This window comes from Arachis duranensis, chromosome 4 (genome assembly GCF_000817695.3).
Source record: "Arachis duranensis cultivar V14167 chromosome 4, aradu.V14167.gnm2.J7QH, whole genome shotgun sequence".
Classification (NCBI taxonomy): Eukaryota; Viridiplantae; Streptophyta; class Magnoliopsida; order Fabales; family Fabaceae; genus Arachis; species Arachis duranensis.
In genome coordinates this window covers 106,866,172-106,879,047 of record NC_029775.3, presented here as the reverse complement: position 1 = coordinate 106,879,047, position 12,876 = coordinate 106,866,172, and the positions used below count along the sequence as shown (strand labels likewise).

The window sequence follows — 12,876 nt, the reverse complement described above, 5'->3', positions numbered from 1 at the left end:
TTTTGTATTATTGTTGATGAAGCTAGAGATGAATCTAAAAAGGAGCAAATGGCCATTATTTTGAGATTTGTTACTCTAGATGGTTTTGTTAAAGAGAAATTCTTTGATCTTGTGCATGTCACTGATACTTGTGCAACACATTTAAAGAAAGAATTGATTTCTGTCATTTCTCATTATAATCTCCAAGTTGAAAATATTAGGGTCAAGGGTATGACGGTGCTAGCAACATGCGGGGGTGAGTGGAATAGTTTGCAAGCTTTGTTTCTTAAAGATTCTCCCCAAGCATCCTATGTGCATTTTTTTGCTCATAGGTTACAATTAGCATTGGTAACAGCTTCAAGAGAGGTACTTCAAATTCATGAATTTTTTACTCAATTAAACTCTATTGTCACTATTGTTAGTGCTTCTTCAAAAAGACATGATCAATTACAAGAAGCTCAAACAATTGAAAATGCAAACTTGGTTGCTCAAAATGAATTAGAAACAGGCAAAGGTGCGAATCAAATAAGCACTTTACAAAGAGCTGTGGATACTCGATGGAGCTCTCACTTTAATTCTATTTGCAGTTTGGTAAAAATGTTTACTGCTACCAATATTATTCTCAATAATATCATTGAAGACGGGACAACTTATGCACAAAGAGGTGAGGCTTATGGTGTTAGTAAAATATTATTGTCATTTGAATTTGTTTTCACTTTGCACTTGATGAAAGAGATTATGGGAATCACTAATGTTCTTTCCCAAGCATTGCAACAACAATCTCAAGATATTCTTAATGCAATGCATATTGTTTCTACATCAAAGTTACTTCTTCAACAATTAAGAGATGGTGGATGGTGCAATTTTCTTGCAAATGTTAAAGATTTTTGTGAAAAACATGAAATTGAAGTCCCTAATACGAGTGCACAATATGTTTTTGGAAGAGGTCGATCTCGTCAACCAAGTGTGACAGTTGAGCATCATTATCGAATGGATGTATTCTTGGCAACAATTGACTCTCAAATACAAGAGTTGAATAGTAGATTTAATGAGCAAACAATAGAGCTTTTGACTTTGAGTTGTGCTTTGGATCCTAAGGACAATTTCAAATCATTTAATATTGAAGAAATTAGCAAGTTAGCAGAGAAGTTTTATCCCCTTGGCTTTCCTTCTAATGAGCTAAATATTTTGAAATCTCAGTTGCAACATTATCAGCATGATATACCAAATCATTTGAAAGGCATTGGTACACTTTCTGAATTGTGCAACAAGTTGCAAGAAACGGAAAAATCAAGAACTTCTCACATGGTTGATAGATTAATATGTCTTGTTTTGACTCTACCAGTGTCTACAGCAACAACAGAAAGAGCTTTTTCAGCAATGAAAATTGTTAAGACAAGACTCCGAAGTAAGATGGCTGATGAATTTCTTGCAGACAATTTGGTCATCTATATAGAAAAAGAATTAGCAGCTATTTTCAACACAAATTCAATTATAGATGATTTTGAAAATAGAAAAAAACGTCGAATAGCCTTTTCATGATACAAAACTGTAAGTAGTAATTTTTATATATTATTGTCTTACTTTGATTGAGATTATATATATATATTTTTTAATTTTATCAATAGAAATAGTAATATAAAATATAACACCGCCCCCTCTAAATAGTTAGCCTAGCTCCGCCCCTGAACTCAACCTGCGCTTAAACCCGCTCCGCATTCAATCCTACCCGTTGTCACCCGTAGTCACTTCCATTCCTTAAACTTGAGCTTTTTTTATTTTTTCCATGAAATATCCATTATCGCAAAGTAGCTATGTTTTTTTTTCCTTAATGGGTCTAAGTCTAGGTACATAGAAAAGAAAAGTTAAAAAGATGAAGATATTAAAGAAAATATATTATTTTATTTTTATTAATTTTTAAAAATAATACTATCAGATATACTATTCATGAACATCATTATATGAAACTTAGTGACATGTACGTCATGGCCGCCGATTCCTTCATAAGGTTTCATCGTTGTTGGCACAGTAAAATGTTTGGACATCTAAAAGTTCATAATGTTTTTTGAAAATAGATTGGTCCTTTCATCGGTGGCCTTGGGGTGATAATCACCATGGGTTTAGCCTCTGATGTCTGGTCGTCTTCATCATCTTTGTTTTTAGAATTGTTGTGCTCTTCGCCCTTATTTCGACTATTTTGTCTTTAATTCAGTAAGTTGGCCATTCATTAGTTTTCTACTCACAGGGACTCGTTGATAGCCAATAGCTCAGCCTCAGTAGGAGGAGGAGGGTGAGGATTGTTCGGTTCTTCCACCATTGACTTTAACCTGCAAAAGAGGGTAAATATCAAATAGAAAGAAGGTGATAGTGGGGTTAAGTAAAATAGGCCCCACAGTGGGTGCCAAATATTCCTGCGTGGTAAACTGGGCTTGAGATATAACTCATCCTGTTAAAAAATTGAGCTTTCTTTCACTTGAGACGGATGAGGTATACGTCGGTTTTAAGAGAAACGATGGCGACAGGCACCTACAAAAGCACTCTGACACCTAAGCTAGTAAGAGTAGAAGATGAGTATAATGCAATTCAGAGTGAATAACGTACCTTCCTTTTGTTTTGTTCCTCTCTTTTATAGAGTGAATGTTGTTTTGTTTCGCTGTATAGTGTGGCTAGCTTGCTTGACCGGATAATAATTCAGTGTATTTGAAAGTAGACTATAGCAACCTTCTTTCTTTTCTTCACCTGAAAGATAAGGATCCTTTATTTTTCCATTTTATTTAGCACGTTGCCGATTTATAGCTATTGGAGATGATATTAAGCTGGTATCTAATGACTCACAAAAGCAAGCTATAACTGATTATGGTTGAATAATTTGTTGATAATATTTGTTTTTGTAAATTTAGTTAGAATGATAGAAAAGTTTGTTTTGGTTAGAGGTTAAAGTTAGCAATAGTAATTACCTCATAACCATAGTTAATTTATTTACCATATTGAGTTAGGTTTTAGTAAGGTTAATTTTTAATAGCTATAAATAATGGATAACAATATGTACTCCCATGTACTCTGTGTTTTTTTTTTATTTTCAATTTTAGGTTTTGTATTTGTTCATATGACAAATTCACTTTCTCTGAGTCTTCTTCTTCAACTTCAATTTTATGTTCTTTAATAAAATCAGATCCAGATCACGATTTTATCATGGTGCGGTGAGCGTGGAGGATCGTGAAAGAGGTGAAGCTTTTGGATACAAATAGAGCATTGAATTAGCATCAATGGCCAACACTCCTTCTGACCTAATGTCGAGGGACAACTCACATGAGAGCTTTCAGCTTCGAAATCTAGCTCGCATTATAAGCCAACTATCGAGTTTTCAGCCACAATCGAGTACCAATTTACTTGCAAATCCAGCAAGTGTTTACTTCCTACACCCAACTTTGGGCAATACAGTTCATAATTTCAACAATAATCCAAGTAGTGTTTCGAGAGAAAGAGGATGAGGAACTCGTGGAAGTAGAGGTGGAAGGAATTCAGCACCTAAGACCTGTTCTTATTGTCACACGGCAAGGCATCTTGTGGATACTTGTTACGACAAACATGGATTTCCACCTCATTTACAAAGGCAAAAATGGCCACGAGAGACTAGCAACGGAGGTATGGTTAATCATATTGCTGCTGAAACGGAAGAGAGCAGCACCCACAATGTCAAGCAGGACAAGGAAGCTGACGGTCAATCCCAATTCAATCAGAGTTTGAGAGATGCACTTCTTATCTTTCTTCGGTAGGAGTGTGCACAGTTTTTTCAAGGAGCAAATGTGAGAGATGTTGGTCAATCAAATGCAGGGAGTGTAGGTATACCTTTAGAGACTTATAAACTTTGCATGAGCTCTCATATTGCGCGATTTTTTTCAGTAAAAAGTTTTTTCTCAAATTCTTGGGTGCTTGATACAGCAGCTACTGATCATGTATCACACTGCGTTTTTTTTACAAATTTTAGACATATTAGACCAATTCTGGTAAAATTACCATATGGAATACACACAACTGCAACTATAAGTGGAACTGTGGTATTTTTAACTACATTTTATCTCACGGATGTGCTGTACATACCAATTTTTAACTTCAATCTTTTATCTATGGAAAAGTCTAGGGGGCCAGCAACTTTATCAAATTCTGGCCAGCATGTAACCAGCAAAGAAAAGTGAGTCATTGGATGAAATCTCACACCAATCTCACACCATTAAAAGCCTCATTGATGACTATTTATGGCTATAAATCCCAAAAGTTGCTGGCCCCCTAGCATTCCTCTTTATTTATTTCCAAACTTACAGAAGGCCTGCATTACAAATGTATTTTTACTAACAAACTTTGTGAGATACAAAATCAGACCTCTTTGAAGATGATTGGCACAGCTAGAGTAAAGCAAGGATTATACATGCTAGATTTTCCTGCATTAGAGTTAGCACATAAAGACAACATGAAAAATACAACATATAATAGGAGTACTGAGATTTTAGACATGCAAAGTCATAGTGAGAAGATTTTACTTTCTTCTAATCTTAGGACAGCAAATTTGGTTACACAAACTTCAAATTTTTCTATTGAGAATTGATAAATCGCTATTTTACGGTTTATTTTGTGCTTAATTTAGTGGATTCTATCCACTAAACTCACACTTATTCATAGAATTCGCATATTTTACATTTTCTCTCCCAAATTAATGCTATGATTGAAAACATGCTTCTTTGGCCTAAATTTCACTATTTTTAATCCCCTTTTATTATCATTTGATGCCGTGATATGTTTGTTGAGTGTTTTCAAGGTTTATAGGGCAAGAATGACTTAGAGAATGGAAAGGAAGCATGTAAAAGTGGAAGGAATACAAGAAATTGAAGGAATTGCTGAGCTGTCAAACCTAACCTCTTTGTACTTAGTTGACCATAACTTGAGCTACAAAGATCCAAATGATGCAGTTCCAGTTGCATTGGAAAGCTAACATCAGGGGCTTCAAAATGATATAAAATTTGTCATAGTTTCTTTGTTGTTAGTCAATGCGTATGCGTGCATGACGCGTACGCGTGGATAGTGCGATAGACAAGCGACGCGTACGCGTGATGGAGCCACGTGCTGTACGTATCAGAAATTGTTGGGGGCGATTTCTGGGTTATTTTTGGCCTAGTTTCAAGCCCAAAAACACAGATTAGAGGCTTGAAGTGGAGCAGAATCAAGGCAACTACTCATTATTCAGAATTTAGGTTTTAGATGTAGTTTTCTAAAGAGAGGCTCTCTCCTCTCTCTAAGGTTTAGGTTTTTAGGTTTATTTCTTCCCAATTTCAGAATTCTACCTTGCTTCAATTTAGGTTTCTTCTACTTTAATTGTTCTAGTATTTTGGTTTATTTATTTCTCTTGTTGATTTGTTTATTTCCCTAATTTGGTTTATGAACTTTTCATGTTAGATTCGATTTCCTTTTAATGCAATTTGAGGTATTTCATATATATGATTGCTTTCTTCAATTTATGTTATTGATGCTTTCAATTGGTTGTTTGGATTTTAGTATCTCTTATTACTTTTCTATGCTTTTGTGTTGTGCCCTCCAAATGGAGTAGGCTTGCAACTTGGATTTGGAGTTTATTAATAGGAGACCCTTGAGTTGGAATACTCAAGAGTTAATTGGTAATTGGAAGTTGTTGGCTGGCTCTCTAGTCACTAACGCTAATCCTTCCCAAGGGAGAGGATTAGGACTTGTGAACCAGAGTTGGCTCAACTACTTGACTTTCTTTTATTCGGTAAAGGTTAACTAAGTAGAAACAACAACCTCTTACCATTAATCTTGGAAAAATCCAACAAGGATAGAACTTCCAATTAATCCTCTCCTAGCCAAGGCTTTTTATTTTAATTACATAAAACCTCTCGTTAATTTCCATTACTTTAATTTATAATAATTTATTTTTCCATTCCTCAACTCTAAAAATTTCTCGGAAAACTCATAACCAATAACAAGAACACTTCCCTGCATTTTCTTTGAGAGACGACCCGGGGTTTGAATATTTCGGTTATTATTTTTAGGGATTTCTTACTTGTGACAACCAAATTTTTATATGAAAGGATTATTGTTAGTTTAGAAACTATACTGTCAACGAGAATTTATTGTGAAATTCTAGATCACACAAAAATCTGATCATCAAAATGGGGCTGTTGCCGGGAAATTACAAACATGTGCCTTATTATTATTGTATATATTTGCTTTTTGCTTGTTTGCTAATTTTTGTTAGTTTTAGGACTTTGTTGCTTACTTTTATTAGTTTTTGTTTTTATTTTCTCTTATTACTATGAATTCTCACCCTTTTAGCTATGAGTTTAGTTCAAATTATGTTATATGAAATGGAAGCTACAATGAGGATATGCATCAAGGATGGAACAATCAAGGTTGGGAGGAGCCACAAGCTCATGGCAACCTTCTTGGCAACAAACTCCTCCGGTCTCATATAGGTATAACTCCAATCCTAATGCATACCAATCTAATGGATGTGGTAGTCCTTCTTGTACGTGTCAACAACCACCACCACATGCCTATGAATCCCCTCCTCAACATAATTTTGAACTACCATACTCACAAGCCCCTTACCACCAAACACCCCCATATGACCCTAATCCTTACCCACCATACCAAGAACCTTATGAGCCATACTTAGAACCACCCCAATCCCAATAATTACTCCCAAGAACCACCACCTCAATATACACCATCTCCATACCCTTATCAAGAAGAACCACCTCTGTATTATGAGTCCTTTCTCCCAATAAATGAACCCTCCTATCCACCCCAAGCCCCCATAGATGATACTTTTAGTGTTATTCGCCAAGGGCAAAGCGAGCTTCAAACCACACTTACCTCTACTCTCATTGGTCTCACCTTTAAAATCCAAAATTTTATATCCCGCATGGACCAACCCTCTACCTCCAATATTCAACCCTCAAGTTTTAGTGCACTACCACCCTCCGTGCAAGAATATCCATATCCATCAATCCAAGAGCAACATGATTCCAATTATGCTATTGACATGGAACAAGATAGAAGGGGTCGTCTTAGGGACGTAATGAATCGGTTTCATGAATTCATACTTCAAAAGAAGTAAGAGGAGGCCCAAAAGGTGGGGGTAGGAGAGACCCTTGAAGATGAAGTAGTTAACGAATTAGTGACGGATGAACAAGAGGGAAGCTCCATCATTGAAGACAACTCTACACTAAGTGACATCAAATAGGAGGTTGATTTTGTATTAGAGCAAGTGGAGAAAGCCGAAATTATCAAAGAAGAGGAAGTGGTTGAAGACTTAGGAAATGCGGAACCTCCATCGGAAACTTGAGTCAAAGAGCCTCCTTCCAAGACGTTTGAATTTGATGTTGAGGAGGGTGTACAACCTCCAAGGCATATCATGGTTGAACACTTTGAAGAAGTTGATCAAGAGATGGAGATTAAAGAAGAAGAGGCACAACATCCCATACCCTTGGTAAGTAATGAAGAAGAGATTGAATTGGAAGAAAACTACCAAGAGGAAGATGTTGAAATTGAAGAAGCCTGCAAAGAGGTGGAAGTTGTCAAGAAAGAAAACAAGGGAGTGGAGCTTGCAAGACCATTGGAAACACCTCTCCCAAAGCCACTACCATCCAATACAACATTCAAGTGGGTAAAATCCTTATCCTTAACCTTTACTTTCCCACTTGAATATGGTTTACTTGAGACGGATGGTCAACTTAGAGCTCTTTGTGGCTTTAAGAGTAAGAGGGAGATGGTTAGTGGTAGGAGTTGTCATGCAAGGTTCAATATGGTTGTATGCTCCAAATTAAAGTACAAGGATTGGTGTAGAGCTCGATTTAATGGGTCTCGGAAGTTGTTTGGATATCTCAGTGGAATTTCAATTACTCACCACCCAAGTGGAAAAATGACGATCAACAAGAAGATGGGTATAAAAGCAAGGTTTGGGACCCCGGAATTCATTCCAACAATTAACACTCTTGGGGCCTTGTCACTTGCTTTAACTTGCTTGAAGGCTTTATGCGCCTAGTTTGGGATCCCGGAGGCTATTGGAATTACAAGCATTGGTGGGGATTCCTGGAAGAGTTCAAGCATAAGCCGCCCCGACAAGGAGCTCACCAAATGTCCAACTTAAGGACTTTAACTAAAAGTGCTAGGTGGGAGACAACCCACCATGGTATGATCGTCCCTTTTTAGCCTTAGTTTTATTTTATTTTATTTTTATCATTGTTAATTCATAAATTCTGCATCATCACATGCATTTAAAAAAAAGGGGAATCGACGCGCAAGCGTCTACGACACGCACGCGTCGTGTGCGACTGCGCAACAAAGAGAAAACAAATAGAGAGTTGCGATTGAGACGCGTGGGAAGGGTGCCTGGAGCACGAGCCACCCCACGCGTGCGAGTGCCCCACACGTACGCGTGCCCCACGTGTACGCGTCACCTGCAAATTAGTCCATCCACGCGTACGCGTGGACTTCCCAATCGGTGTAAAAGCGTGTCTGAACCGAGAGTTGTGATGCCGTGGCGCTGGAGTCGCGTGAGTGGTCACGCGTACGCGTCACACGTACGTGTGACCGACGCTCACGCGTCAGTTTCTATTTTTTTCCACCCACGTGTATGCGTGGGCGATGCGTACGCGTCGAATGGATATTTCAGTTTTCACGCATACGCATGATGCAGGCGCGCGCATCGACTTTATTTCCTGTTTTCTATTTTTCTTCTTTCTTCTCTCCTCTCTTACTCCTTCTTCTTCTTTTTTCACTTTCTTCTCATCCTTATTCTCTTTCATTCTCTTTTACATACTGCATTTGCATACTTTCCTTCATTGCATTCAAATTTTATTCATATTTTTATCTCCTTTTCTAATTTTCTATTTTACCATTGGTGTTAAATGTTCTTATTCAACTGTTGTATCTTTTCTTGAATTATTTTGGTGCTTCGTAACTTGTTTTAAACTGTTGGGTGTTATTAATTATAAGTCAATGCTAATTTTTATGATACTTGTATTCCATTTGCATTGATATGCACTTATATTGTCTTTCATTACCCACACTCTCTCCTCTATTATTGCAATTTTTGCACTATTCATATGCCATTTGCTTCTACTATTTTCTCACTTGCATGTTGTAGCTACCATGTAGTTGAGATCCTCATTATTTGGCATCAACCCACCCATATTCTATTTATTTTCTTATCTTTGTTTCTGGGTTACTTTTCTTCCTTTTTCTCCTCTTTCAGGATGGCCACCGAGAAGGAAAAGGGAAAGCTTCTCAATGGGGGCAACCGACAAGTCCATCTGCACATCTTTTGGTGAAAAGTATCAGTTGTAGCAACCCGTCCAATTGCACATCTCAGCATGCACCGAGGACGGTGCAATCTTTAAGTGTGGGGAGGTCGATACCGATCTTTGTGGGTTAGTTACTTTCATGTCTCAACACCAATGTTTAAATTTTCTTTGTTAAACTAGTTGTTGTATTTGCATGTTTGATTGCATGTTTGTTTGATTTCGTGGATATTCTATCACTGATTGGTTGAAGCTAAGTGATGAACTCTTTTCCAAGAAATTATTTTATAGCATTTCACTAACTTGAATTAAAACTTTTGTTAAAATTGTTTAAAGAAATTTTATTTTGGAACATGGTTTAGAGATCGAACACACAAAAGCAGTGAGATTTTGAGCCTATTCGATTGGTTGCATTTTATCAACCAATATTCTATTTTGGTGTGTGTTGTTCTCTCTATAATTGTGATCTTTGTCTTGCTTAATTCTATATTTCCATTATTTGATGTATGCATACACTTACATGATTGAGGCCATGTTTCACTGAGCTTACATACCCATATGGCCTTAACCTTTTCATTATCCTTTGCAAACCAAAGTTGAGCCTATTTTACCCTTTTGTTCTTTACTTTAGCTCATCACTAACTCTAAGTGGAAAATAATAATGTCCTTAATTTTAATCCTTGGTTAGCTTAGACTAGTGAAAGTATTCATGAATTAAGTGTGGGGAAATTGGATTTGAAAACATTTGGTTTGGAAATTGGGTATTGTATATTTTTGGTGAATTTGTGGAAAAGCTAGTTGAGCACATAGTCTTGCATCCAATATCTTAATCATATACATTGAGAAAAACAAAAGAAAAGTAAAAAAAAAAAGAAGAGAGAAAAAGAAAAGAAAAAAAGCAAATAAATAAAAAGGGGGACAAAATGCCCCAAAGTAAATGGTGATAGCAATGCATATGTACTGTACTCAAATTTAGGATGCATGAATATGTGGTAAGCATAGTTAATGGGTAGTTAGATTTGATATTCTGATTACATGGATTGTCTTAAGTTAGGTGGGAAGTTTAGGTTAATTAAGGATTTAGATTTTAGTTCACTTGAACAAATACAATCCTACCTTGACCCTAACCCCATTACAACCCTTAAAAGACCTCTTGATATGTGTATTGGTGCATTAAATTTTTGTTGATTGTTAGATGAAGAGCAAGCCTTAGAAAGCGAGATTAGTAGAGAATTGAGAGAATCGAACCTTAAACACTTGAGTGATTAGAGTGTAGACACTTCCAGAGAGGCTTCGATGCTCGATTCTTTATTCCCGGCTTTCATTAGCTATTTTCTTCTGCAAGTCTATTTGTGCTTTATTTTTATGATTTGAATTAGTGAAATCCAGTTCATATTTGTTCTTGAGAGGTTTATTTACTTTTCACCAAGTAGGTAAAAGTATTTTTGCATGTAGTTGCATTCATATAGATAGGTTGCATGTCATACATCCTACCATTTTGCCTTCACTCTTTTAGTTCTCTTGAGTTTAGCACGAGGACATGCTAATGTTTAAGTGTGGGGAGATTGATAAACTGCTATTTTACGGTTTATCTTGTACTTAATTTAGTGGATTCTATCTACTAAACTCACACTTATTCATAGAATTCCCATGTTTTACATTTTCCTTCCGAAATTGATGCTATGATTGAAAACATGCTTCTTTGGCCTCAATTTTACTATTTTTAATCCTCTCTTATTATCATTTGATGTCGTGATATGTTTGTTGATTATTTTCAGGGTTTATAGGGCAAGAATGACTTAGAAGATGGAAAGGAAGCATGCAAAAGTAGAAGGAATACAAGAAATTGAAGGAATTGTTGAGCTGTCAAACCTGACCTCTTCGTACTTAATTGACCATAACTTGAGCTACAAAGGTCCAAACGAGGTGGTTTTAGTTGCATTAAAAAGCTAACATCTAGGGCTTCAAAATGATATAAAATTTGCCATAGTTGCCTTGCTGTTAGTTGATGCGTACGCGTGCATAACGCATACGCATGAATAGTGCGGCATACAAGCGACGCGTACGCGTGGGCGACGTGTACGCGTGATGGAGCCACGTGTTGTACGTATCAAAAATCGCTGGAAGCGATTTCTGGGCTATTTTTGGCCCAGTTTCAAGCTCGAAAACAGATATTAGAGGCTCGTAGTGGAGCAGAATCAAGGCAACTGCTCATTATTCAGAATTTAGGTTTTGGATGTAGTTTTCTAGAGAGAGAGAAGAGGTTTTAGGTTTTTAGGTTTTTAGGTTTATTTCTTCCCAACTTCAGAATTCTACCTTGCTTCAATTTAGGTTTCTTCTACTTTAATTGTTCTAGTATTTTGGTTTATTTATTTCTCTTGTTGATTTGTTTATTTCCGTAATTTGGTTTATGAACTTTTCATGTTAGATTCGATTTCCTTTTAATGCAATTTGAGGTATTTCTTATTTATTATTGCTTTCTTCAATTTATGTTATTGATGCTTTCAATTGGTTGTTTGGATTTTATTATCTCTTATTGCTTCTCTATGCTTTTGTGTTGTGCCCTCCAAATGGAGTAGGCTTCCAACTTGACTTTGGAGTTGATTAATAGGAGACCCTTGAGTTAGAATACTCAAGAGTTAATTGGTAATTGAAAGTTGTTGGCTGGCTCTCTAGTCACTAACGCTAATCCTTTCCAAGGGAGAGAATTAGGACTTGTGAACCAGAGTTGGCTCAACTACTTGACTTTCCTTTATTCGGTAAAGGTTAACTAAGTAGCAACAACAACCTCTTACCATTAATCTTGGAAAAATCCAACAAGGATAGAACTTCCAATTAATCCTCTCCTAGCCAAGGCTTTTCATTTTAATTACATAAAACCTCTTGTTAATTTTCATTGCTTTAATTTATAATCATTTATTTTTCCATTCCTCAACTGCAAAAATTTCTCGGAAAACTCATAACCAAAAACAAGAACACTTCCCTGCAATTTCTTTGAGAGACGACCCGATGTTTGAATACTTCGGTTATTATTTTTAAGGGTTTTTTACTTGTGACAACCAAATTTTTGTATGAAAGGATTATTGTTGGTTTAGAAACTATACTGTCAACGAGAATTTATTGTGAAATTCTAGAACACAAAAATCCAATCATCAAGAATTTATGGCATTTTAGATTGGGTCATGTAGCCCAAAGCAAATTTGATATTATCAAACAAATATATCCTTGTGTGCAGTTTCTTGTATCTACTTACTCTAAACCATGTGATTTTTGACATTATGCCAAGCAGAAACGGTTACCATATACCCTTAGTGAAACAACAAGTTTAAACATTTTTGATTTAATACATATCGATATCTGGGGGCCAATGTCACTTATTTCTCTACAAGGTTATAAATATTTTTTAACTGTAGTAGATGGTAAAACCAGATTTGTATGGATTTATTTCATGAAATTAAAGTCAGAAGCCAGCAGTTTGGTCCAGAATTTTGTTGCCTATGTGAAAACCCATTTTAATTCTCAAGTAAAGATTATTCGAACTGACAATGGTCCTGAGTTTAAACTTGATGTTTTTTATAATTCA

General features: G+C 36.2%; 1 protein-coding gene across 1 annotated transcript; it reads left to right on the top strand.

Annotated features, from left to right (window-relative positions):
* The first annotated feature begins 48 nt into the window (after window positions 1–48).
* Window positions 49–1,521, top strand: LOC107485575 (uncharacterized). Its single transcript, XM_016106117.1, has one exon. It carries the CDS (start codon window positions 49–51, stop codon window positions 1,519–1,521), a length of 1,473 nt encoding a protein of 490 aa, XP_015961603.1.
* The last annotated feature ends 11,355 nt before the right edge of the window (window positions 1,522–12,876 follow it).